The sequence below is a fragment of the Daucus carota genome, chromosome 5, assembly GCF_001625215.2.
Source record: "Daucus carota subsp. sativus chromosome 5, DH1 v3.0, whole genome shotgun sequence".
Lineage (NCBI taxonomy): Eukaryota > Viridiplantae > Streptophyta > Magnoliopsida > Apiales > Apiaceae > Daucus > Daucus carota.
The window spans coordinates 36,936,409-36,963,675 of record NC_030385.2 but is presented as its reverse complement, the minus strand read 5'-3'; the positions used below and the strand labels follow the sequence as shown (position 1 = coordinate 36,963,675).

Genomic DNA, 27,267 nt, shown 5'->3' with positions numbered 1-27,267 from the left:
TGTATTAAGCCTTATTATTTGATTGCTATGGAGTATATTGGTGGACCGAGTTTCAATTTACAAATTTACAATCCTTATGGTGTGGAGGTTAATTACACTGTGACTGATAAATCTGAGACTCTTTCTTCCATGGATAGAAGTTTTTTCAATTTCTCAGACATTGAAGTGGACAAACTATGTGGCACTATGTTCTCTAACGTCTATAACAGTGGTCTCCATGTTTATGATCTTCTTATAAGTAGTAGTCATCTCCTTAAGAAGGATCACACTAAGGTAAGGTTAATTTTATAATTTTCAATGTTTAAATTGTTACAGAAGAGCTGTGAGTTCACTTAATTTTTTTTTCTTTATTAACAGATTCTAAATAGGTATGCTTGTAAGCAGCTAGGTCTTTTAGAGGAAATGAAATCTGTGACTCTTTTTTTCAAAAACATGAGTTGGGTTGTGAATTTGAAATGGGATAATGGAAAGGCCTATATGGACAGAACATGGTATGATTTTGCGAGGGCCAGCAGGTTGAAGGAAGGTGACATTTGCGCATTCATGTTAAGCGGGCCACCTGGAAAATTCAGGGTCTGTGTTTATGAACCTGATTTACTAACTAAGTGTAATGAAAAAGGTAAAAAATTGTCAATGTCTTTTCCAGACTTTATCAATGTATTTAACACTGGCCCGTTGTAAAGTTTATTAACATTGCACTTATCAGGTATTGGACATGCAAGCAAGGTGACGAACTGGTTTAAAATAGTTAACGATGTTGTTCTTTACGCTGGTCAAATGGTATACCTTCTGATTTTATGTTTTATATTTAATTGTTTGTATTATTTTGGTGAAACCTAAACAGTACCAAAATGTGTAGGAAATCCCCCGGGTTTTCATGGAGATGAACGGTGGAGTTTTGGAGGAAACTGTGAATCTCATAATGGGGGATGGTCGTTCTGTAGCTGTCAATTTTTCTCGTTCCCAGAGTTTCCTTCATGGGTTAAAGACATTGGTTGACACCTATAGTATTAAGCTGAATGATGTGATGGTATTTCATTTCTTGAGTGATTCAACCTTTGCTGTGTCATTGTTCAAAGCAACTGGTATGGAATACAAATTGAACTCCAGGCATGATGCGGCTACTAAAAAAACTGGAGGAATTCGTGAAGAAGAAATAATTATTTTGTCTGACAGCAGTGGTGAAGGTAGTCTTTGAGAATGAATTTCAATTTATTTTAATATAATTCCATAAATACTTCCACATGACTATAATACATTTTGATTCTTTTGTTTTAGAAGGTGAGCCAGACTTGGCAATGGATATTGATGGAGGTATTGCAGGTAATTTCGAATTTACTTGCTTGGATGAATTTACATGTTTGTGCTGAATTTAACAAATCTGATATTGTTTGGTACATCAGATGCTCAGAACTTGGAACTTGGCGATGATGGTAACAATGAAGGTAAAATCATGTTACTGCAGCTGTATAATATTTAACTTTCTCTCTAATTTTTTTTTTGGCAATTTAATTTTGCCTTAATGTATAATACAGGAAATGAATTTGGAGATGGAAATCCACAGAACATGTCTTTTCGTGTCACCATGAAAAAATCTCATGTGGACAAAAGAGATCATGGAGCGGTAAGTTCCTTATATATGTTTAGTATTAAATGGACTAATTAAGCATTTCTGAAGTTATATAATATTGCTGAATTTTTATGCAGTATTGTCCTCGTATCTTGTACTCCATATATAAGAACTGGACCAAAACGACAGCAATCAGGCTAATATCTGAGGCACGCACTTGCTATGTATGTGTTCTGCGCAGAGGAAACATTTGCCGGTTTGGGAAAGGCTGGAGTTATTTTACCAAAGCAAATGAATTTGTGGGTGGAGAAACAATTGAGTTTCATTATGTTGGTGAAAACACTTTTCAAGTTGATGTGGTAGCTTAGTATATCTCTGCGGCCTAAACATCAGTTTTAAAGTTTAGCATTTTGGTCTGCGGTTTATGGAAAAGAACCATTTGGTTTGAAGTAGTATTTCTGTTGATTTATCCTAAGCTTTAATCTAAAAGCATTGCTCTGTAATGACCTATGTTTATTACTATTATATTTTGGGATGCACCATGTGTGGTCTGACTGTAGTAGACAATTTGTAATTTGCCACATTGCTCTGTAATGACCTATGTTTATCAGTATAGAAAATGTGAAGGCCAGTTTTTCAGTTGTTAACAAAGTAAATTTTGTTGATTTGTACTTGAAAATTGAATAGGTATGTTGTACATGTCCAAAGAAAGTTGTGAACACTTATATGATGAAAAGATCTGTTTCGTTTTGGTATTGACATAACTTATATTACACTAAGCTGCATAACTTATATAGGTATTTTAAAATTTACAGCCTGTGGTGTGTACATATATAACAAAGCAGCTGATATCTCACTGGCATTCCATCAACTTACTACTCATGTGCAAGAGTAAACAAAAGGAGGCAGAGTAAATTAATAGTCAGAGTACAAACTAATTACATAAATTAATAGTCAGAGTAGATTAAATAGGTAGCCAAATGACAATACAAACATATTCAGTACAGTTGATAATATTTAAACAGACAGAGTCATAGCTGCTTTGAAATTATAACAAAAAACTTGGCTGCTCTGAAGTGTATCAAAGACAGCATAAGCAGCTAGAGTGGAGTATTTCATTTTCCAAAAGAACTGATATCACCATCAGTTGTAGCAGTGTTCTGAAACTATGCCTTCCTCCTCTAGGTCTTTGGTAAAGAGTAGAAAATTTCTTGGTACACCACATTCTGCGTGACGTTAGTAGGCTGTCCACTATCATCATCAATGAAAATTCGTAATCCATGTGGAGATGTAACTCGGCTAATTGCAACATAAAATTGGCCATGCGTAAAAACTGCTTTGGGAAGGAACAATCCAACAGTCTCAAGTGACTGACCTTGTGCTTTGTTGATAGTCATCGCATAGCATATTTGTAACGGCATCTGCTTTCTAATCAACTTGTAAGGCATGCGAGTATCACTGGGACATAATTCCATTCTTGGAATAAAATGTCGTGTCCCGGCGAATGAACCACAAATTACTTCACACTCCACACAGAATTTAAGACATTTTGTGATGATCATTCTTGTTCCATTACATAAACCAAGTGTTTGGTTTAAATTCCTCATCAACATAACTACAACTCCGACCTTTAACTTCAAATCATGTGGTGGCATTCCAGGAAGGTTGATAGAATTTAGATATTCAATCGGGAAAGCTGAGTTGAAATCATCTTCGGTACCGCCAAACTCTTCAACAGTGTCAACGCTATAGTATGAAACAGAATCGCCTGGCATTTTGTCTACGATCAGTGAATTAAGATGACTTACAGTTTGATTTGTAGGAGTTAATATGGCTCTTTCGCTCAAGTACTTTGGATCTTTGCAGTTGGTGCTAAAATCTGGGAAAGTAGCTGAGATCATGTTCTCAACCGAATTGCCTATACTAAGATCACAGAACTGAGCTGGTATGACAATATCATTTTCTTTTGCATTTGGGAATTCAGTCGGGTCTGCTGGTGGAAGCTTGCCATCACCAGCATCTAAAATCCACTTTGCAAACCGACGTAATTCTTCAACTTCTTCTGCACTGTTTCCTTGGTTAAGCCGCATATTCCTGGTTAGCAAAAAAATTTTACAAATTGACCACAGCCTGGATCTAGTAATGCAGGCAGACACAATCTCACCTCTTTCTCCTTGCGTGATCACAGGTAAAATTTGCCTGAAATCTCCACCTAGGAGGACTGTAATTCCTCCAAACGGCAGATTTGCTCTTGAAGGATCAACAGATTTCATAATATCTCTAAGCGAGCGATCCAAACATTCAAAAGCGTACCTATGTTGCATAGGCGCTTCGTCCCAAATGATGAGTTTCGTGACCTTAATAAGCTCAGCTATATCTGAATTGTGTCCAATGTTGCAAAGAGAGAATTCATCCAGAACTATGGGTATCTTGAACCGCGAATGAGCTGTCCGGCCACCGGGGAGAAGAGTAGCTGCAATCCCAGAGGAGGCCACCGGCAAAACAATCTGACCCTCAGACCGTAATTTGGCGATCAAAGTCCTCCATACATAGGTTTTCCCACAACCACCACTCCCATAAAGGAAAAATAATCCACCTTGATTACCCTGAACAGAATCTAACACAGCTCTATAAACATTAATTTGCTCTTCGTTGCAGTTTGCAATTAGTTTTTCGTGCTCAGCTTTCATTTCAGCAAGGTTGTAGCTAGTTTCTTCAATAATCAAGTTATTGGTCCCCTGATGGAGATAGCTTGCTGGTGGTTGTGGCAACTGAGAGTAATTCTTGAGACTCTTTCCAATAGCTCTTAGCAAATCATCTATTTCTGCACAGTGAGGTGAAATTAATAAATTTTGTACTTCATGTAATTTGACACAAATATTAACCAAAGAAAATACATAAATTGGACTAACAAAATAAATTACAATTTTTACCTGCAAGGGCATAGAACTGTAGCTGGAAATCATTAAGGATGAGATTCTGATTCTCACTTAGCAGACGCCTCTTCAACAAAATGTCATCCACCATTTGTTTCCAGTGATTATTCCACAAACTTGCAATGTCGGTGACCTTGCAATTAACTATAATGTGGACAAACAGTTGGCGAATCTGAGGAGGCAATCCGCCAGCTGCACACTGGTCTAGCACATCATGCCACTCTTTGTCATCATCCAACAATCCATATTCCTTACATGCATCACGGAAAGAATGGCAGAGCACTCCATTGACAGTTCTTAAACTTTCAAATGATGTAGGACCTTGAACTTTGGTGAGTAGCATACGCAAGTACCAAACCTCACCACTGCTATGATGTGTATAAGATAAGCGACCTATTTGGTTGCCTCTCTTCCTTGGAGTCCATTTTCTTTGAGTGTCATTCCAAACATAGTGCTGGGGTATTTGGTCATAGGTGTAACATCTAGCCTTCACATCAACCTGGTTCAACATGAAAAAAGCTTCCAACTTACTAAGCCTTTCCTTCTCGCGCTCCACCACTTTCTCGAGAGATTCGTTGGCACGAAAAGTGCAGTTCTTCTGACCTGGCAAATGGAATGGCAAGCGTTCCACAGACAATGTTCTGTGATGTATAGGAAAGCCAAAAATTCTGTACGCCGCCTCAGCACCACAAACATACCGGCCGTCAAAGTATGCTTGAATCTCATCTACAGGCTGGTCAGTGCTCTCATTTTGTTTTCGCTTCCGTCGGCCAGTAATTTCCACAGTTGCAGTGTCATGTCCCTTGAGACAGTATTTGAAGAGGTACTTTATACTCCGAGCATGGCAGCAAATCTCAATGTTCATATGACACTGGTATTTCACTAATAGATCCCGATTGAACGGGACCACCCACTGATTATCCAGATCAACTTTGTGGACATGGACTTTAACATTTTGCTTGCGCCGCATATACAGTGGGAAGCCACTGTCATCGAATACTGTTCTTGCGCAATACCTGTTTGCAGAAAGTTGAAAATTTAATCAATTACCAATCAAAGTAATATAGTACATGTAGTTTGTAATTCACAGAAATGTGGGCGGTGAAGTGATTTAGAGAAGCTTACTTTTTCGGAAAATGGCGTATACATTTAAAATTCTTCATGCAAGGAGATTTTGGATTTTGTAAGCCGCATGGACCATGCATCATATAAGCTTTGACAGCAGCGTATCCATCAGGATCAACTTCAGGATCTGGAATCTCTGCTGAAACAAACTTGTCTACATTTTCTTTTAAGAATTTCTTAGAAGGACCATCAAGCCAAATTAACATATGAACGTGGGGTAGGCCGCGCTTTTGAAACTCCACCACATACATAACTGCAATAAAATGAATAACTTGGTGAGTAATGTTCATTTCATTACTGGTATATAATTACTATATCAAACATAAAAAATGCAAATTGGATTACCTCCAACGCATCTCCCAAAATGTGACTTTTTTTTAATATCATTTGTTAGCTGTTCCAGCTTCAACCGGAACACTCTGGATATTATATCGGGGCTGTTTGCAGAAAGACAGCCAGGTAGATAAGCCATCATCCTCTGAATCTCATCCCACATGGAATTGCAAGTCATGGTCAAAAAAATATCAGGATGTCCAATGTGACGACAGACAGCCAGTGCATCCTGAAAATTCTGTTGCATGTAACGCTTGGAACCTACATATCCAGCTGGCAAAATGACTCCTTTACCTACATTGGATGAGTTCCCATCTCCATTCCTAACAGAATCACAGATATGGGTGTACAATTCATTTCGGAGGATGGTTTGGTGTGTACGAAACCACCACAACCGAGTCTGCTCCATAGTAGAGAATGCATCGACCATATACTGTTGAAAAAGCCGCCCTCCTAATCTAGGAGTTATTCCTGTCCAAAAAAACATAAATGAATATATTAATAAGTAAATCCAAATATGTACTATATTTGTAGTGTGCATAAATTATTACAGATAATGTGATGATCACCTTCATTCTGTCTCACTTGGAATTTGTAGGAGTAATAATCCTTCATTGATATCATGTCACGTTCTTTGTCTGAATCTTTATCTGCGCTCTGAAACCGTATCCTATTGTGATAACCATCCTCACCGTCGGGAAAAAGTAGGGGGTATTGGAGAGCCATGAGTTTAGGGTGAATATATGATATTCTTTTCAAGCCACCAAATTTCTGCTCAACTATTATATCGCGGTCAGCAATAGTACAGTCACTGCTACCAACCATTATACCCGCTACCTCGTCAGAAGAGGAAATATGATTCTCTCTACCACTTTGTGCTCTGCATACTTTGAGCTCTACCTTCAAATCAACCAAGTCTGAATTTTCAAATCGATCACGTGCCATCCGAAACTTGGCCACCAATTCATTGGTCTGATCCAACATTTGTATCAATCCATGAACCACATCTGTATCAACTGCTTGCTGGTCAGCAACACTAACCCAACGGAGGCGATTATTCACTTCATTAGCTGTATCGTAAATGTATAGCTGACAGTACTTGGGAGCTTGTCCATCATCGGGTATTAACTGTCCAAATACATGGTGGTTCTGGCCATTGAGTCTGTAAACATATGGTCCACGGCCATTGTTGATAGAGTGATCAACATTGCCACCACTCGAAGTAAATGCAAACATGGCATTGTAGAGCCTTATGTTTCGTTGAAATTCAGCTGCTGTATCTTTGTTAGTGTACAAATACTTTAAGTAGGCAGGAGTTTGAGGAGAAGGTGGAAGCTTTACATCACCCTTCTTGCAGCAAATTGAGAAAACTGGAGCACCTTTTGTAACATTTTTGTTGGTCCGTTCCTCTTTCCATAGACGTGAATTGCATTTTGAACATATTGATTCAGGACTACCAAGGCTCGCATAATCATTTGGTATGACTCTTGAAGTTTTAAAAGCTGTATTCTGTTCTGCATCTGGAAAATTGTACACATTCTATACATAGTCAATGTATATAGATTGTACTGACTACATTTGTCTATAAAATTTGAAAATGCACTCACCACTTTCAGATTGTGGTTCCATTCCAAAAGGATAGTCATCATCACTACTGGATTCTCCTGGATAATCAATGTATGGTCAGAAAGTGTACCAAGCCTGAAAAAATTGAAAGTATATTTTGTATGACAGTAATTTAATATTTACCACATGAGAAATCACTGTCCGAATCATCCGATAAAACAGGGTGCTGAACTGTTGAACACTCTGAGGGTAGGCAACAAAAAATAACATCAGCAAACAATGGAAACACAAAGCTGAACAAAATTCCTGTAATATTATTTTTGGTTTAGTAAAAAATGTACCAATTTCATCATCTGCAAAGTATTTGGTGCTTGGTTCTTGATTAGCAAAGCTATCATCAAACAAATTCCTTGTTGTACTTTCAAGATTATTTTTAGAAGCTCTTGAGAGCCATTTTCTGCGTTGAACGAAAGGGCTCTCCTTTTCATTAGTTATGTTAGACAGTGGAATTCTTGTAAGAGACACATCTTCCGGTGGTTGGCTATTTAAACTACTCGTCTCTGCAGGAGCTTATGTTGAACAATTTGGTATTGTTAGATAACACAAACACATACATATCTATGTATAAATTTGAAAGCGAAGAATAGTATAGGAAACTATTGTAAACATTATAAAGAAATCATACCAAGATTAGTATGATTAGATCGTGAATCTAGTTTTCTGCGTTGAACAAAATGTCTCTCCTTTTCATTAGTTATGTTAGACAATGGATTTCTTGTAAGAGAGACATCTTCCAGTGGTTTGCTATTTAAACTACTACTCTCTGCATGAGCATAGAAGCACAATTTGGTATTGTTAAATAACACAAACACAACCATCTATAGAAATTATTTTCTTACCAAGTTTATAAAGAAATCATAGCAACATTATAAAGAAATCATACCAAGATTAGTAGGTGACAAAGCAGATAGAGGATATGTAAATCTTCTTGCGGAGTTTCCAGATATGTTTTCTTTCTCTGCTGAATTTTTTCGCTTTCGTGCACTTTTAGGTTTGTATCCTAAGAAACATATGTTGCATCATGAACAATACAAAAAACCACAAACAGAACTAAAGTCTACATCTTCGGACATCAAGAACAAACCTTGGATCATGTCTTCGGAGCTAAAAAGGCGCCATGATTTGGGAGTGTTCTCATCCTAATAAGAAAATTTAACACAAACGTTAAGTCCACATCTCCGAACAACAAAATTAACTCATAAATTGTTTGAAGCATACATTTGACATCGTCGATCAAGCAAGCAAGCAATCGCCAGTGGAAATTTTTTTGGCCTCAAAAGTGTAAGAAATTTAGGATCACTTCATCTGTGGTTTAAAGCTTCTTTCGTACTCATCTTAAAGCTTAATTTCAAAATTCAATTGTAAAGTGTAGGTGTATTAAAAAATTTGCAGGCGTACAGCAGCTAATTGTACTTGCTGGGTTTTGAAATGAAGCTTCTTGAGGAAGCCTCAAGCCTGGTCTTGCAGTTTCTCTGTATAATAGAACTGAATATTTTGTTTAAATGAATTAAATAAACAAAGTTTTATCTATGAGTATATAGTATGTACGACGTATCTATCTTTTTATTGTTTTACGTGCACATGGTTCCAGCTTTTGCAACATTAAGCCGCCAAACATCATGCAGCTGTGGTTTGGCATGGGGCAGCCACATGTCACACTGCTGTCCAAGTAAATCAATGGCATGCTTGTAATAAAGTCCATGATGAATGGTAGTTCTATAAGGGGCAGAAACTACTGTTGGAATAACGCAACAGAAACTATAATATACATTGAAGTCGACAAAAATATATCTAGTCACCTACATCTTGGCTCTCACCACTAAAAGTCTGTAACCGTGTATTTCTTCTGTAAAATTTTTGTCCACCACGCCTGTGGAGAGAAGCAATTGACTTTTGAATCTAGTGTTTTTTTGTGATTTTACTCGATAACAAGCAAAAGGATGGTATGAGGATTTGATAATCAAATAATTTTTGTTTGTTACTTGTTCTCAAATTTTAAATGATTAAATTATCTCGTTTTAAGAATTTTTAAATAAAAAGGGAAATAGAAATAAAGAAAAAAAGAAACGAAGGGAGGAAGGGCAAAGTGGGAAGAAATGAGACAAAATAGTCTAAGTAGAGTATTAAAAAAAAAAAAGAGGAATTAAATAGAAAAAGACTCTTCTACCCCGAGACTCAACTGTCCACCTATAAATACCCCACATTCTCTTGTATCCTTCACCTTTTCATTTACCTCAGTCTATACAATTGCTTATAATTTTTTTTTTGTTGATAGCCTTTTAGATATAATTTATAACTCTCATCTCAAAATTGTAAATAGTAAACTGATAGAATTTTTATTTTACTCTCATATTACCCATTAAATCTACTTTCTCAAATCTAGTAACGAGCTCTTTAAATTTTCATTTTCACGGTGTAAGATCTGTATATTTGCGGTTGCAATTATGTCTTGTATTAGTGAATTTAGTATTTGAATAATGTTAGTGAAACAGATCATGATTTATAGTTAATTTTAATTGATGGATATGGATTGTCAAATATGATTGTAAATTTGTAATTGTATTACTGAAACAGATCTTGATTTATAGTTGGTTTAAGTGATGGATATGGATTGTCAAATATGATTGTAATTGTATTACTGAAACATATCTTGATTTATAGTTGGTGTTGATTTGTGAATATGGATTGTCAAATATGATTGTAATTGTATTTGGTGTTCGGTTGTTTTGATAGATCACGACCAAATTTAATATTAACTTGTGTTCGTTTTAACTTATTTAGAATACTATTTGTTGATCCAAATGTGTAATTCATGTTTGAAGTCTATTTAGATTTTAGATATATCCAATTAGGACTGTCGGATCGGATATCCGGCACGACCCATGAACTAATCGATCACATATGGATCAACAAAAAAAATCCCATAAGAAAAATTTTTATCCGACTTATATGTGTGTGTATAATACAGATACATATATATCATATATTTAATAATGATATTCATTTATCGAGTAATTTCTATCTTTCGTTTGTTTTATAATTTGCACAAGTCATTATCAATTTCAAGATATCATGCTTCTGCAACTTCAAAAATTTGGCATCATCGTGTTAGATCTCTTTTTTCCCGAATGCTATTATATCGTATCTTTTCAATATAAATGTGTCTTAGATGTGTGTGCTTCTTATAAAATCATGGTATTATCAGAATAAAGTGCAAGCCTCTTAAAAATAAATAGAATAGGACTATATAGTAATTAACAATAAATAATCATATCATTTTTTCAAAAGAAAACAATTAAATGATAAGGCAGATGGTTGTACATGCTAAACATAAGCGATTTTTTTATAAATATAATCAGATCGGGGTTTCATCCGAAATTCCGTGATTCTACGGATCTGGATATGGATCCAGTCATAAAAATCCGACTGAAGTCCGATCCGAATATGAATCTTATAAAATTAAGTGGATCATCGATCCAAATAAGATCTACTGACAATCCTATTCTAACGATAATTGATTTTTCTAAAATGTTAATTTTTAACGATGTTTGAGTTTTTTCAACACCCTCGTAAATTCCGACGTGCGATTCTTTCTTTTCGCTTATGTTCGCATTTACATTACAATTTGCTAATATTTCAATTATCGGTTGGATTGAACGTTAAATTTTTGTTATGGGCTCGTCATTTTGATTCCAAAAGTTGCTTACTGCTTATCGTTTATATTCGTATTATTGCGTACTGCAATCGCAAATTCGCTCTATACCATATTATTTGTGGATAACTTTTATCAAAATAATAATAATTATTGAAAAAATACCTCAAACTAATTTGTGACTTAAATTAGTTTTTGAATTAGAATTTAAATACTTATTTCTGACTTTAAGTTAAAATTTATTAAACAAACAAATATTTTTTAATGTAAAGTTATAAGCTGTTTTAAGTACCGGCTTAAACCGGACACAAACAGACTCTAAACACAGAACCGGCTCTAAGCCTCGATCACGATGAATTCACCGTGAGTTTGTTTGGCTGATTTTATGATTTATGACTTAACATGACTTATGTGATAAGTTGGGATTATAAAATATCTGTTTGGTAATTTTGATTTATTAATAACTTATGAGTGATTAAAGGTGTAATAATAAAAATGAAATGATTTATAGTTAATTTATGTTTTATTAGTATTTTTATATAATATAAGATTTTAAAAATTAACTTCTGATTTTAAATCAATTTCAAACTTATCTCTAATTTTAAGTCGGATTCCAATTTATAACGCAAGCAAACATTTTTCAGATTAGAGTTAAAAACAATTTAAAACCCCATTTTTGGACGACCCGAACAGGCTCTTTGTCATCCTTCAGATAGAAAGTGTATTCAATTTTGTGTTGTGAGAGCGAGTAGATTATTATTTTCCGGTAGCATCAATATAATTGTTCGACCTGAATATATCTTTCACAAGCCCATTAAGCAGAAAGAGGACATCGGACTTCAAAATATATTTGCAAACCCACTGATTATACTCGCAATTCTGCATTCATAGACACTGTTTCTACAATCATCACTTATTCGATTAATTATTATAAAATCCTCAGCTGATTAACTTTTTATAATTTAATTATTATTACATGGAAACCGATATAATAATTTAATAGTTAATGTATATTATTTTAAATATCTGTTTAATATTTCCATTAATCCCTCGTCATCCAGACTTGTGGTTTTAAGGACACCATGCCTGGTGCGTCGGTGAAGCAGAAAGAAATTAGAATTCTTTTTAACGAACTTTGCGACCTGGCTGCACATTATAAATACAGCATTTGTTGGTTTGGTACAGAATTATATTTTCATGTAATAGAGCTTTTAGTACAACAGTTCTATCGAAAACCAAACTTGGTCCTACATACGTGAATTCCATCTTTCCACCGGAATCGCAGTGAAAAAACATTAACACTTCCGTGATTGTGTTAGTGAAAGCTTTAATGTTTGTTTGAAATTTTTGTAAGGAGCTTGAGCTGAAGATGTTTTCTACTATTATGTTAAAAAACATCATCGTAGTTCGTAGACCAGCATACACCATAAGATGTTTTTTTTTAAGTGCTATTCAAATTCATATTTCAAAGTTCTTTTACCTCTAAAATGCTCCGCCATTCCGTATGACATTTTTCAATTCTTTCCGATACAAATTCTTCTTGTATATGAATTTTTTCAAGTATCAGTGGTACCTGAGACATGTTTTTTCAAATAATAAGATGATTTATATCGAGTATACTCAAGAAATATGTATGTGCTTGTCTTAAATTATTTAAACAAGAATTATATAGAAATTGAAAGTAGTTTTACAGACAGATATATGACAATTAAAATAATAAAATAAAGAATAAATATACCAAAAGAAGACAAAATTGATGCAGTCGATGTTGTTTAGTAAGCATTCCGGGAAGTACCCACGAAAGTAAGTTCAACAATATCATAGCAAATACGCTATAAATATATTAAAAATAGTGTAATGCAGTTTACGATAATATTTTAATATATGAATTCAACAATAAGTTTTATAATTATATGTTATTATTAGAACAAAAATACGTTTGAAATAGTATTAAAGGGAAGGGGAGAGACGAGATGAGACATGTGTTGAAATGTAGAAAACTAACTTTCTTTTATAAATATATAATTTAGAATATGCAAGTGATGCCTTAATAAAAGACACATATGAGATGGGGTTAATTATAAAATTGGTCACTGGAGTGGGTTTAATATATCAAGTTGGTCACTGAAATGAAAATGGTATCAATATGGTCACTAGCTAAAGTCATCATAAATATCAAACTAAGTATCTTTTTTTTTTTTTTGAAAATGAGAATAAATCTCACAAATAAGAATCGGCAATTCACTGTGATAATTCTTTCATTCAAGAAAGCTTATTATCTAACCGTCGGACATGCAAGATGACCGGGGGAATTTAGACAATAAAATTTTAATGTCCGAAAAGAAAAACCGGTCTTCTTCCAAGAATCCTGAAAATAAAACAAAGGAAACAAGAAAAATATGAGATGAATTAGACGATATGTATTAGATTACATAGATTATAAAAATAAAAAAATATCCAATAATTCATAATTAATAAAATGCATGTGCTGATCAAAATATATACACAATTATGATAACTCATAATTGAGACAATTAAACTCTTAATTAAGGCACAATTAATAAAATATTAACGTCCTTAATTAAGACACATTAAAACCCTTTAAACAAGGCACAATTAACATCCTCAATTATTAGGCACGATTTACGCCCTCACTTATGAGGCCCAAATAACGCCCTCACTTATCAGACACAAATAACGCCTTCAATTAAAGCACAATTAACGCTTTCCCTTCTGAAGGTGGATCCCTAGACCTGCCGCCACAACCCTCAGCCACCGCCACCACTGCTACGACATCTCTCTCGCACACGACCGCAAAATCATAAACTCATATTATCAACCGATTACTCAGCAAGGCACAAATCAAACAAAAAATTTAATTAAAATCAAACAAATCACTATAATCAACAGCAATTAATCATAATATAATCAAACAAAAAAATTCATTCAACTGGAAAATAAATGAACGCAAAACGCATACGTTTCATCTTTGACGGCGAGATTGAGAAGCGCGAGAATCGCGGACTGAGCGGACTCGACCGAGTCAGAACGGAGCCTGATAAATTGGGTGCGTTGACAAGGGATTAACAAGGGGTGATTGTTGAGAGTGAGATTGTAGATGATGATCCGATTTTGATCATCTTTGATTGCTTGTGAGACTGATGTTTGATCTTTGATGGAGAGATGGAGTGTAAAGATCTTTGTAAAGAACCCACGAGTCCAAGCAGAGCACGTATTATGAGGCGACAAACTAAGTATCTTGAAATATGAATTTAAGCAGTAAAAAAATTATTTATAGAATTTTACACATTATTTTTGAATGTTACCACAACCAAGTAAAAGATTATGATTTCTTATATTTATGATAATATATTTAGATTTTATCAAGTTTAGTTATTATTTATTATAAATCTAAATATATTATTATAAATACTAGAAATCGTAACTTTTTAGTTGGTTGTGGCAACATTTAAAAATAATGAGTAAAACTCTATAAATAATATTTTTCATGCTTGAACTCATATTTCAAGGTACTTGTTTGATATTTATGGTGACTTTAGTGACCAGCGTTTTCAGTTCAGTGGGCTTAATAGGGACCAACTTGATATATTAAGTTCACCTCAGTGACCAATTAGATAATTAAACCATATGACATCTATTGAGTAAATTATCTAATTAAATAATTAGATGTCATGAGTAGGACAATCTATTGAGAAAGATCCATAAAAATTACTAGGGTGTTTTATCTCAGTCAAACAATTTTCCCTATCCTATTAATCATCTAAACTTGTACAATATTCGATTAATAAGTAACTTAGTGCTTGTTTGGTTGACATCTAGATATGTGGGGAGTAGAAGTTCCTAGGAAGTAGTATTTGATGAAACTGTTTGGTTGACATCAATTGGGGAAGTGTAAGTTCCTTGGAATTTTAAATACCTACAAAATATACGAAGTTATTGACCTAGACCCCCTTGGTAACTTGCACTTACTGTAGGAAGTTAAAACCTATCTATCAACCAAACACAAATTTTAACTTCCCATTTATTATAATTTCCATAGTAATTTCAAATTACATAGCATTTAACTTCCTTTTGGAAACCAAACAGGCACTTGTATGTCATAAATATTACAAGAAATATGAGTAAATTGAATCATAAGCAGATATAAATGGATTTTTCTTACATAGCTGATAGCTGTCTTAAATATTACTCCCTCCGTCCCAAAATACTTGTCATATTTCTATTTTTGTTGGTCAAATTGACTAAGTTTTGACCAATGATTATAAGTCAATCATTCATTATTTTAAAAAACTGAAAATTACATATTAAAGTAGATTAAAAATTATTTCCGGTGACATATTTTTTTTATTTTGTTAATTGATAAAATATTAATAAATTTTAATCAAACTTTAGTCAATTTGACCGGCACAAAACCAAATGTGACAACTATTTTGGGACGGAGGGAGTAGTTGAATCATGCCTTTTGCCCATGTCCAATCACTAGGCACTTGTAACAGTAATGATGAAAATTGGAACAAAATTAGGACAAGATCAAGAAATGGAAGTCCCCTTCCATGTGTAGCTTGGTCCCTACTTCTTTATTTGATAGAACTTGAACTGTTAACATTAGTCACAAGCTAGCTCATGGCTAATCATAATTGATAATCAATCATAATGCTGGGAAATTAGTTTTCAGATCAGCAAAGATATCCGAATATGTCATATAATCGAGATTAAAAACAGTTTCAAAAATGGGTTTCCATATTTCAATTTCTAACAGTATTCGAGACGGTTTCGGAGATGTTTAAATAAAAATCCAAATATTTAACAAGGAGAAATTTCAGGCCTAAATTTGATTAAACAGTGAAACAGGCTCATTAGGCACCTGATTACACTTGGAAAAGCTACAGCCTAGAGATTAAAGGCCACCATATCTTCAAGTTGGGCCAGTGACCAGCACAATTGCACCGTCTAACTTTTCGATTGTCTCCCCCCACTATCATTTTTTTAGGCCTTTTAAGCTTCTGACCACGTGAGGCTATGGTTTGATTTGTAAAATGAATCAAACGACACTTAAAACTCTTTCCCAGTGAGTGAGAAAAGTGACCCCACCGAAACCTAAAATACACGCATCTTCATTCAAATTCCAGTACAAACTGTGAAACTCTGGATTGAGTTTTCAAGTTACGTTGCATATGCACTTCACTCAAACACATCATGATACATATACGCTTGTCTTTAGAGTATATTGCAAAGAATTATAATACAATCGTGTTTTCAACATCAAGTAATGCAAATGTTCGACTTATTTTACAATAGAAAGGTCACGACCTCGTATAAAATGTGTTTATTATTAAATTAAAATTTTAGATGCATTATGCTTAGTTTTAACTTTTAAACATCTCAAATTCAGGTTTCAAAAAAAAAAAATTATCTCAAATTCATTGTTGACAATCAGATCAAATTCAGGCGATCTAATGATAAAATATAAGATTTATCGAATAAATTCGCAGCAACTCTATAAGCAATAAACAAAATTAATAATCAGTCAGGTCACTTGCTTCGTTTCGCTAATTTTTGGTGTATTTTGCACTGCTCACTTGAATGTTCATTACATGCTCATAATTTTTTTTTTCGAAAATAGGCTGAAATAAACACTTTTATAAAATAATATAACATGAATTGATTGAGACTTGCCGTGAAGTTGTACAAAAATAATGTGATGATAAAATAATAAAAACTGAAAATTATTTCAGAGAAATTTACAAACATAGAAGCTGAATTCATTTGAAAAATGAAGATTAGTATATATATTTAGTTAGAAAAAGTGAAATACTTAAAATATGAGCATTCTTATTTTGAAAAAGCCAACTTTTTCATTTTTAAATATTTTAATTAAGTAATTCAAACGAGATAAAATTTTATGAACATCATTCTATATTTGAGCGAGAAAGCGATTTATTTAATAATTAATCCTGAGACAAGCTCAATGGTTATGCAATTTGCTAGAAGGCATGCCCAATGCCCGAATGAGATTCCTTCCCCATTATTATCTTCAAAATTATAGTAGTAGTAATAAAGATTCGTAAATTAGTTACCGTGAAGTTGCACGGACTGCCATTGAAGTTTCACGTCATAAATAGGAGTAAAAACTTAAAATAAAACCCTCCCTATTTTATTGATGATATTGATTTAAAAATACATGAGAAGCCTGATCAATTAAATGAAGTCACGACATGGCAACAGTAGAAAAAGGAAGGCATTTAAAATACTCCGAAATTACCGTTAGCTTTATCTTCATTGAATTCAAAAAAACAGCAGCGGTTGGAGAGGAGGGAAGAGAGGGGACACAATGGTCATATTTTGAATTCACAAGCATTAATAATAATCATATTCTGTATCTGAAAAAGCTACTCTTTGACAGCTCTCTTCCGTCCCCATTGTATGTTACTCTTCTTCCCTTTCTATCTACATCTCCAATCTCAACAACTCAACTCACTCCTCTGTGTTTTGCAGTTCTCATCTCTCTAGAGAGTCCTCATCTTTCTAGTGAGAGAAACACTCGCCGGAGCTCACATGGCCGGTTATTTCGGAGTCCTTGTTTCCGATCCATGGCTCCAGAATCAGTTCACTCAGGTCGAGCTTCGAAGTCTAAGAACTTACGTAAGTCTTTTTTTCTTTTTAATATATGTACACATTTTTTTAATTATATATTAACTCGTGCTCAAATAAGAACTAGAGAACATGCCAGCTACACAAATCAGTAGCTAGATATGTGTTTTTGTTGATTGATCGTAGTTTGAAAATCGATTGATCGCGATCTGGTGTGTAATTAGCCTCACTGACGAAGTAATTGTATTCATTTGTTGTATGTAAAAGTTTTCGACGTTGAAGAGAGAAAGTGGAGGCCTAACACTTGCGGATTTGCCATCGAAGATGTCGAGAATGAAACAAATCGGAGAGAATTTGACGGAAGAAGATATCGCTCTGTTTCTGAACCAGTCGTATAAGAGCTTGCAGGATAACGTTGATTTTGAACTCTTTCTTCGGGTAATCAAACACTTTTTTCTCTTGATATATTGACATGTTTCTGATATTAATCTTGCGGAAATTTTAATTTAATTTTTTTGATATAAATAGCTTCATTAATATTTGCAATTGATTTTAATTTAGCTGAGCAGATTGTTGATCTATCTAGATATGTAGGCTTTATCAATTTTGTAAATGTCGATTTGATCATTCATGTAGAAGTCTGCTTATATGGTTCTGTTATGACAGGTTTATTTGAACCTCCAATCACATGCAGCTACGAAAACAGGAGTTGGAGCAAAAAATTCATCAGCATTCCTAAAATCCCCGACTTCTACCCTGCTTCACACCATTAGTGAATCTGAAAAATCGTCTTATGTTGCACATATCAATCATTACCTTGGCGAAGATGAGTTTCTAAAGAAGTACCTGCCATTAAATCCTTCGACTAATGACATTTTTGAGCTTGCCAAGGATGGAGTTCTCATTTGGTGAGAGTTTTTTATTAGCTAAAATTTTGGAATTGATAAGAATTAATATGTTATTAATTTCTAAACTAGGTAAAAATCATCATAATTGTTAAAAGAATGGGTCTGTGTAGCATATTCAGACATCAATGCTCACATCAATTTTACATTCTAGAAGTTGCAAACTAATATTTATTTGGGTGAGTGATCTGAAACATTTTATTTCGTTGGATACAGCAAGCTTATAAATGTGGCTGTTCCGGGCACAATTGATGAAAGGGCAATTAACACAAAAAGAACCCTCAATCCATGGGAAAGAAATGAAAATCACACTCTTTGCCTCAACTCGGCGAAGGCAATCGGTTGTACTCTAGTCAACATTGGGACTCAAGACTTCATTGAAGGAAGGGTATGACATATGCTATAAATTAACATGACATAAATCAAGATACTCTGCAACTTTGTTGTAATGCTATCTCTGCCATGTTGCGTGGATTTTATTGAAAGTCAGTATTGATAACCAATGTTTACTCGTGAATAGTGCCTAGCTCATAAATCTGATATGCTTACCTGGTGGTCAGCACCTGATGGCTCGTAGTGTCTGCATCTTTAAGCAGTTTGCTAAACAATTTATTATAATGATACTATGCAAGTTCTACTTTGTTGCCGCTATTCCTTCTTGACAATAGACTTTAAATACTTCTGAGTTTAATATCTCTTACTACACATATTATTAGGTTTTTCAAGGTAAAAGATGTGTTATCGAAGGGGGCACCTGTGCAGTTTGCGCTTTCAACTGCTCCAACAACTTGGATCAAATATATGATTCAATTTACTTAAAAAAATTTAATCAGTTGGTCAGCCTTGAATGTTGTAAAGCATACATCCATTCTGTTAGGCAGTGTGCTGTGTGTTGCACCTTTTTTTAATGTTAAGCGTATGGGGTCTGCTTTCTGAACTAAATAAGTTCAACTTCTAGTTTTTGTGGCATACATTCCCTTCTTAAAAGTTAACTAGAATATAGGTATCAGTCTAAGACCTCTAACTATGTTTATTTCTGAAGGCATGTTCATGAATAGTTCAAACTTTTGTCTTCATGTCCAATCTAATGCTCCTGACAAGTTGGGTTGATCAGCTTACATTTCTTAGAATTATCTGCAGCCACCTCTGAAAGCTTAAATCATTTCCTTGTTATTATGCTGTCATACATTATAGCTTTAGTACAACCGACTGAATTGTAAAGGCAAGACTAAGAAACTATCCCTTAATAAATAACTGTAGGTTGAGAGTGAAAGTTAAGCCAACCCAATTCTCTGTTGTCCCTCATTCATATGCTTCTTGTCTTTAACATTGATTATATTTAGTTACATGATATCAACCTATGACCTTTTCTTATCGAATAATGATTGCAGTAGCTTTTAAATACTTTTATCCGCATCTTTCTAAAAATTCTGCTTTTTCTTATTCACAGAGGCATCTTGTGCTAGGAGTTATATCTCAAATTATCAAGGTTATTACAGAAGGCACTGCTACAATATTTTCTTTTCTTATAAGTATATATAATTCACAATTTTAGCTAGAACATTGTGGATGTTGGATTTATCCACCTGATTAGATTGCTGAAATTTATTGTAACTGTAAACTTAGATTTATTCATTTTCTACTCCAGATACAATTATTAGCGGACCTCAATCTAAAGAAAACACCTCAATTGGTGGAGTTGGTTGATGATAGCAAGGTAAAAATACATTCTACCTCAGAGGCTTTACTTTCTACTTCCCAAAAAAACATTTGCTAATAATATTGTGTTAAATTTGAGTTAACAGGATATGGAGGAGCTAATGAGCCTGGCACCGGAAAAGATTTTGCTTAGGTGGATGAATTTTCAGCTAAAAAAAGCAGCATACATGAAAACAGTGACAAACTTTTCTTCTGATGTCAAGGTGAAAAGTTATTTTGCTTTAGTAGAATGATCCCATTGTTAATGCATTTAAAATTTATTTTTGTGGACGTGACCAAAAAAAATAATTATTTGGGTAGTCAAATTTTTTTGGCAAATGCTAATGTGCTACTGTACAAGAGCTCAAGGTTTAAAGATATCCAGGCAAGACTGGACTCTTTCTTCTTCTAGCAAGACTGTATCCCGAGTATAAATTTTAGCATAGCATATGCTCCCAAATGAGTAACAATTATAGTTTTCTCTATTTACTTGGCTCTAGTTAGGCTTTCAGATTTAATGGTTCAGATAACTGACCTTGGAAAGTTGTTCTCTATCCTTTGCAGGATGGTGTTGCCTATGCTCACTTATTAAATGTTCTTGCTCCTGAGCACAGTAATCCATCAGCATTGAATGCCAAAGATCCTTTACAAAGAGCAAAGTTAGTTCTTGAGCATGCTGACAGAATGGGTTGCAAAAGATATTTAACAGCTAAAGATATTGTCGAAGGTTCTCCTAATCTCAACCTTGCATTTGTGGCACATATATTCCAGCACAGGTGATGACCGGCAACTTATATCGAAATTAGTGCAAGTTTTTGTAATGTCAATAACCTTCTATTGTTGCATCCTTAGTTACTGCAAGTGCTTTCTGATAATATTCACCAGTTTGGTGTAAAAGTTGTTATGTGGTTACACTAAAAGAAGAATAACATATGACTTGTGTTACAGGAATGGACTCTCAACTCAAACAAAACAAATATCATTCCTTGAGGTTTCACCAGATGACGCCCAGATATCTAGAGAAGAGAGTGCATTTCGCTTCTGGATAAATAGTTTTGGGCATTCAACCTATATCAACAATGTCTTTGAAGACCTTAGAAATGGGTGAGTATTATCTATACTGAATTATGTTGTACTACTGATAGAAAACTTACCTTGAGGCTTTCTGTAGTTCATATGATACTGGAATTTGCAATTATGAGTAATAATGTAATAGTTAGCTACCTGTGCAAAATTAGAAGACCGTGCAAATAATATATAATTGAAAGTCAAATTATTTTGACAAATTTTAAGCTAAGTTTAATGGATACCGAAATTTTAATTTGCTAAGTTTTCCTAGTCTATGTGAATTGATTTGTTTCTATTATTCTGCAGGTGGGTACTCCTTGAAACCCTTGATAAGGTGTCACCAGGGATAGTTAATTGGAAGATGGCAACTAAGCCCCCTATCAAGCTGCCATTCAGAAAAGTAGAAAATTGTAACCAAGTAGTCAAAATCGGAAAACAGTTGAAGTTTTCACTGGTTAATATTGCTGGAAATGATATTGTGCAGGGAAATAAGAAATTGATACTGGGTAAGTTCTGTCACGTGTTTTTCTTGATGTCATTGGAAAAGGGAGCCTGTCAATATTAGTTGTATGCTTCTCGGAGTAAAGACATTATTACTCTTCTTTTTCAGCTTACATGTGGCAGCTTATGCGATGTAACATGCTTCAACTTCTGAAGAACTTAAGATTTCATTCAAACGGAAAGGAAATCAATGATGTGGACATTTTAAATTGGGCTAATACCACAGTGAGAAATTCAGGAACCCAGAGTTCTATGAAGAATTTCAAGGTATTATATATTTATATCTTCGCCGGTCAATATTTTTAAGAAGTGAAGGGCAACTATGGGATCAAGAGATAAGTTTGATAATTCAGACTAGTAGTGAAGCTTATGACGATCCCTAGTTGTCTACTACAAGTGATACTGACTACCTACTGCTTGCATTAGGTGTTTTCTTCACACCTATTTTGCTAGCCTTATTGGTCGCCGGTCGGAACCTTACCTTGCTCACAACAGGGGATTAGTTATATGGTTCAGTGGTTTTTATATTCAGTGGCTTTTATATCTGAACACCCTCTGTCTAAATGGTTGAAGTTTATCTAGCTAACGTGTCAAGCCATAATGAAAAACACGTTACTTGCGAGCAATGTTAAATCATTGATGTCCGTGACCTACTTTTTTTAGTTGGCTTACTTTACCTGTTGCTTCTTTGGGTCTTGCTTGATAAATGATTTCATTGTTACAGGACAAAAGTCTATCAGACGGCATTTTCTTCCTTGAACTCCTTAGTGCTGTACAGCCTCGAGTAGTTAACTGGAGTCTTGTTACGAAAGGAGAAACAGGTATGCTTCCCTATGCTATCAATCAAGTTCAGTCAAAAAAAATTGTTAATATATATCTGTGCATCATGCTATGTCGATAATGGTTACATTAGTTAGAAATGTAGAACTTTTGCTACCAAAATTCACTCGTAAAGGAACTGAAATATACTCACTGGAGCTATAACCATAAAGATATTCTGGATTTGATTAAATGACATATTTGATTTAAAAAATAAAGTTGGATTTGAATTTCATTTGAAATCTAGGACATTCAAATACTAGTATAAAGCTGAGAATTTGAAATGACACCTCAAATCATGTCATTTGGAATCCAAAATTTGAAAGAAATTCATGTTTCCAAACACAGTGTAAATGTATTCATAAATGCTCGTCAGTCGTCACGGTATTGCTTTTCCATCTATGATTTCTTTGCCAAGAAGATGGACATGAACCTTCTATCATATCAAATTTTGATTTCTTGTAGAGGAGGAGAAGAAGATGAATGCAACCTACATCATTAGTATTGCAAGGAAGCTTGGATGTTCTATATTTTTGCTTCCTGAAGACATTATTGAGGTAATGTTGTAACATTTCTCACTTTGCCACTATACATTCTGTATCATTCAAATTTAGAGTTTTATTCATTTTACATGTCAAGCTCTGCTGTATAACTTTGTAAAAATCAACACTTGATTACTATTATTTCGTACTGACAATTTCAGTTTAAACTTCATAATATATATGCCAGGTGAATCAAAAGATGATCCTTACGCTTACAGCAAGCATTATGTATTGGTTCCTGAACCAATCAACCGAAGAAAGACCATGTGTATCATCTGATAGTGAGACCGGAAGCCTATCGGAGACTATCTCAAATTCGACAATGGATGATACCGCTTCCGAGTCATCTACAGATTAGTACTATATTGCAATATACAAGGAAAAAGAAAATGGGATTTTGTTTATTTTGTGGAATTGTCATGGTTCTATAAATTCTAAATCTATTCATTTTTCGTAGTGAATATAGCCTACTAGTACTTTGTATCATCAAATGGAATCCATTTGTTCCTAAATGCAGCTTTTGGTAAAGTAAATGTATATGTGAATAATTGAGAGATGTAATTTGTACTTAATTTGATCCAAATGCATGTCTTTTTGTTTGTACTCTTGCTTCAACATTTTCACATACGGTTTTGCCGCTTGGAATTTGCTCCTGATTACGGACTATTTGGTGTCTCGGCTCATATCCGACTCGAAAATATGATACATCTCTCATATCCGTTTTGAAAACGATTCAAATCTGGCAGAAAAATTAAACCCGGGATACTGGATCATAAATACGATATTGGATCATATTCGGTTCAGATTCGAATCTCAGATACCCGGGATCCGTTTATATCCGAATAAAACCATCCCGAACCCAAATCTGGACAAACTAAAAATAATATAATCCGGTACTTGAGCAGAGGGGTATCCGGGATCACCCGGATATTTTACAGCCCTACCTACTACTGTGCACTGGCCAAAAGAACCACAAAGCACTCACATATCACAGTAGGTGCTTTTTATTGTGTCACATGATTTTAATGGATTAGAAGGGGTTCCAAGATTTTGTTGGTTTTGCAAAACCCATATCTTGATTTTGTGTTTTAAGGGGTTTTAAGCAAATGGGTTGTGCAACCAGAAAGGCGTCCCCTGTGTTCCTGATTTTTCGAGCTCCCGGATCCTGGTGGCGTCAAAAAGTGAACTTCATGTAGACGGTGATTAGAATCTATCCATACAAAACATCTGTATATAAATCGCAGATGTTGTGAACGAGTGAGAATCAGCTATATGTGGAGACGGCTCAACGATTCATCACTAAATGCTCAAATCATTGGCTCATCTATATTCAAAATTTCAACTTTCAAAATAAAGAAGATGAGATAGTTGGTGAGTTTCAGTCAAACTTATTTTGTATATTATGTGTAAGATATGTTGTTTTTTAACAATTTATTCAGAGTCGCAAGTTCGTTTGCAATTGTGTTTTGAGCTTGTAGGAGTTAGAGTGTATATCGTTATTGTAATGACTATGACGAGATTATGGTTATTTCCATGTCGGTGATGAGATGATTATATCATTTGGTGTGATTTTGAAAATAGAATATTATTGATAATTTCTTGCATGATTATAGGTTTTTTCTTGTAAAATTAGTAAGTTTCTTGCCATCTTTATTTTATTAAATTGACTTTATTAGTAGTAAATGTTGATTTAATTTTGGCTATTTTAAATAGCTAGTTGACTTTGCTTGATTGTTACTAACTTTCGAATTTTGTTTTTCTGAGTTATTGCTAATTAATATATGCTCTAAATGCTTTATTCCTCATTGATTAGAGTTTTATGCAATTTGTTAACTGATGTATAATTACTTGCAAGTCTTGATTATGGCTTTTATTTGTACCATTTATGGGTGGCCATGATTGGTGGCGTAGATTATTGGCCTCGTATACGACAATTTGGTGCCATTTTGTTGGCTCGTTTTTTATATTTAAGTTTTAAAATTTTAGATATATTTTTGAAAATTAGAGTTTTATATTTTAGCTTTTATATTTTAATTCTTATATTACTAATTATATTCTTAGTATTTATTTAGTTTGTTATATATCTAGCCAAAGGGTCTCCCTTTGGTTAGATATATATTTTCTGTTTTAGTATTTATTTTATTTATCACCTTTTTTTTTACAAATTATTTTATTTATCTTTCTTTGACTTTACCATCTTTTGATAAACTATTTTATATTTTATTGGGTATTTACCAAATATACCTCTTTTTAACATTTTAATTGCAATAATACAATTTTCTCCCAAAAATTGCATATTTACTTTCTTTTCTAAAAATCTACAAACTATTTGCAATTATACGGTTCATCTCCCTCTCTCTCATTCAACCCACTTCCTTTCTCAACAGTAGCTCCTTTCTCAACAGTCGCTGTCAAACTAGTACTCACTCTCGATTGACCATCACGTCTCTTTCAACAGCCATCAGCCTCACAACCACCTCCGCCGATTGAGTTCCTCCATTACCAATTTTCTTCGACCACCACCACCACCCGACGAAGCCTTCGTATATCACTGGGGGACTTCTCCATCATCGACGGTTCAAATCGGGTCAGGGTGTGGCCGCCTGTGGGTGATTCAATTAATTAGCGAGCTGACTCAGTAATTAAGACACTCAGATCAGGGATTATGAAGGTTAATTTTGAGTTGATTTCTAGTTTGTTGTTTTAGTTGTTTTTTAGGTTGCAATATTGATATTAGAATAGGCCCCGCAGAGGTGCGCAACCAGTTGCAATTTATTATGCAAACAAATATAATTTTTGAATTTTTTTCCCAAAGTTGCATTTCTGATTGCTTAAGGTTGCTTCTAGTTGCAAATATGGTTGCATATGCAACCTCCGTATTTTTGCAAGTATTTTTTGAAGTATAATATTTTTGCAATTTGTTTTAAAAATTGAAAGTCTGACTTGGGTATTTATGAAAAAAGCCCTAATTAAATTTATAATTTTCTTGTTATTAATAAATTGTATTATTTCAGGGATGAGGTGGAAGTAGCGTGGATTTGGAGCTTGGGACGTTTTATTTCAGACATTAAGTTTTATTGTCTAAACTTCCGGAGACATTTTCTTGTCTTTCGGTTAGATAATAAGTTTTTTGAGTGAAAGAAACTCCTCGGAATATTGGCGTATTCTCGATACGAGCAAGTGCATTTCTGTCAAAAAATAAATAAAAAATTAACGTGTTCATCGACAAAAACTTTCCTTCCCTTTTTATAGCTGAAATCACAACAGTGCTCTAACATTCACATACAAAATCAGATTTTTATGTTTTTCATTTATAAGAAATCGTAATACAACAATCATAACAACAATTGCTTCGCCCTCCGCGAAAACAACAAATTCCCGTGCGAAAACCGTTTATATAATTTAATACTCCCGATCCCAAATTACATATTCTTTTGGATTTGCGGTACCAGAGACGTAACCAGTGAAGGGCTTACCTGGGCTTAAGCCCGGGGTATTTTTTGAAAAAAAATAAAATAATAGTTATATATATTATGCAATTTTTATGTTAAGTCAATCCAAGCCTACTATCAACTAGATCCAGCCTATCAATATGATCAACTAAATATAGAAAATAGAATAGAGAATACTGAATAACTAGGTGGAGTTCTATTTTTTTCGGTCCCTAGTATAGTGCAACGAGTATATTTTTTTTAGATCTCTGCACATGAGGTCTTTCGACCTCATAAACATATCAGGGGTATATTTTTGTTCGTTATTGACTTGTCAAGCCCACCCCAATCCAAATTCCTGGTTCCGTCCCTGATGAACAGTGATGAATTTTACTGTTCTTACATCCCAGTAGTGTACGTGAGATAAAATAAAAACATTGATAACATGT

At 34.2% G+C, this 27,267-nt stretch overlaps 2 protein-coding genes across 3 annotated transcripts; one reads left to right on the top strand and one right to left on the bottom strand.

Annotated features, from left to right (window-relative positions):
• Positions 1-2,751: 2,751 nt before the first annotated feature.
• Positions 2,752-8,817, bottom strand: LOC108221694 (uncharacterized). Its single transcript, XM_064094026.1, has 12 exons — positions 8,809-8,817; positions 8,675-8,729; positions 8,474-8,590; positions 8,216-8,353; positions 7,872-8,099; positions 7,714-7,773; positions 7,572-7,628; positions 6,534-7,484; positions 5,977-6,435; positions 5,632-5,884; positions 4,504-5,522; positions 2,752-4,394 (listed from the first exon to the last, which is right to left on the bottom strand). The coding sequence occupies exons 1-12, from the start codon at positions 8,815-8,817 to the stop codon at positions 2,752-2,754; spliced, it is 4,989 nt and encodes a 1,662-aa protein (XP_063950096.1).
• An 8,729-nt stretch (positions 8,818-17,546) lies between these two features.
• Positions 17,547-23,990, top strand: LOC108219680 (fimbrin-2). Of its 2 annotated transcripts, XM_017393177.2 has the most exons (15): positions 17,547-17,684; positions 17,759-17,905; positions 18,122-18,292; positions 18,521-18,762; positions 18,976-19,147; positions 20,210-20,248; positions 20,408-20,476; positions 20,565-20,681; positions 21,022-21,233; positions 21,406-21,561; positions 21,832-22,031; positions 22,136-22,293; positions 22,751-22,847; positions 23,311-23,402; positions 23,575-23,990. In XM_017393177.2, the coding sequence occupies exons 2-15, from the start codon at positions 17,819-17,821 to the stop codon at positions 23,743-23,745; spliced, it is 1,983 nt and encodes a 660-aa protein (XP_017248666.1). In that variant the 5' UTR covers positions 17,547-17,684; positions 17,759-17,818; the 3' UTR covers positions 23,746-23,990. The 2 variants fall into 2 exon arrangements, with proteins under 2 accessions (XP_017248666.1, XP_017248665.1); XM_017393176.2 differs by lacking the exon at positions 17,547-17,684 and having other exon boundaries at positions 17,691-17,905.
• Positions 23,991-27,267: the final 3,277 nt, after the last annotated feature.

Excerpts from the sequence above, each read along its gene's own strand:
- LOC108219680 (XM_017393177.2), top strand. The coding sequence starts at position 17,819 with ATGGCCGGTTATTTCGGAGTCCTTGTTTCCGATCCATGGCTCCAGAAT. Across the intron at positions 20,249-20,407 it reads TTATATCTCAAATTATCAAG|ATACAATTATTAGCGGACCT; the intron begins GTTATTACAGAA and ends TTTCTACTCCAG. Across the intron at positions 20,682-21,021 it reads ACTTTTCTTCTGATGTCAAG|GATGGTGTTGCCTATGCTCA; the intron begins GTGAAAAGTTAT and ends TATCCTTTGCAG.
- LOC108221694 (XM_064094026.1), bottom strand. Across the intron at positions 6,436-6,533 it reads CCAAGTGAGACAGAATGAAG|GAATAACTCCTAGATTAGGA; the intron begins GTGATCATCACA and ends TTTTTTGGACAG. Across the intron at positions 5,523-5,631 it reads ATACGCCATTTTCCGAAAAA|GTATTGCGCAAGAACAGTAT; the intron begins GTAAGCTTCTCT and ends TTCTGCAAACAG.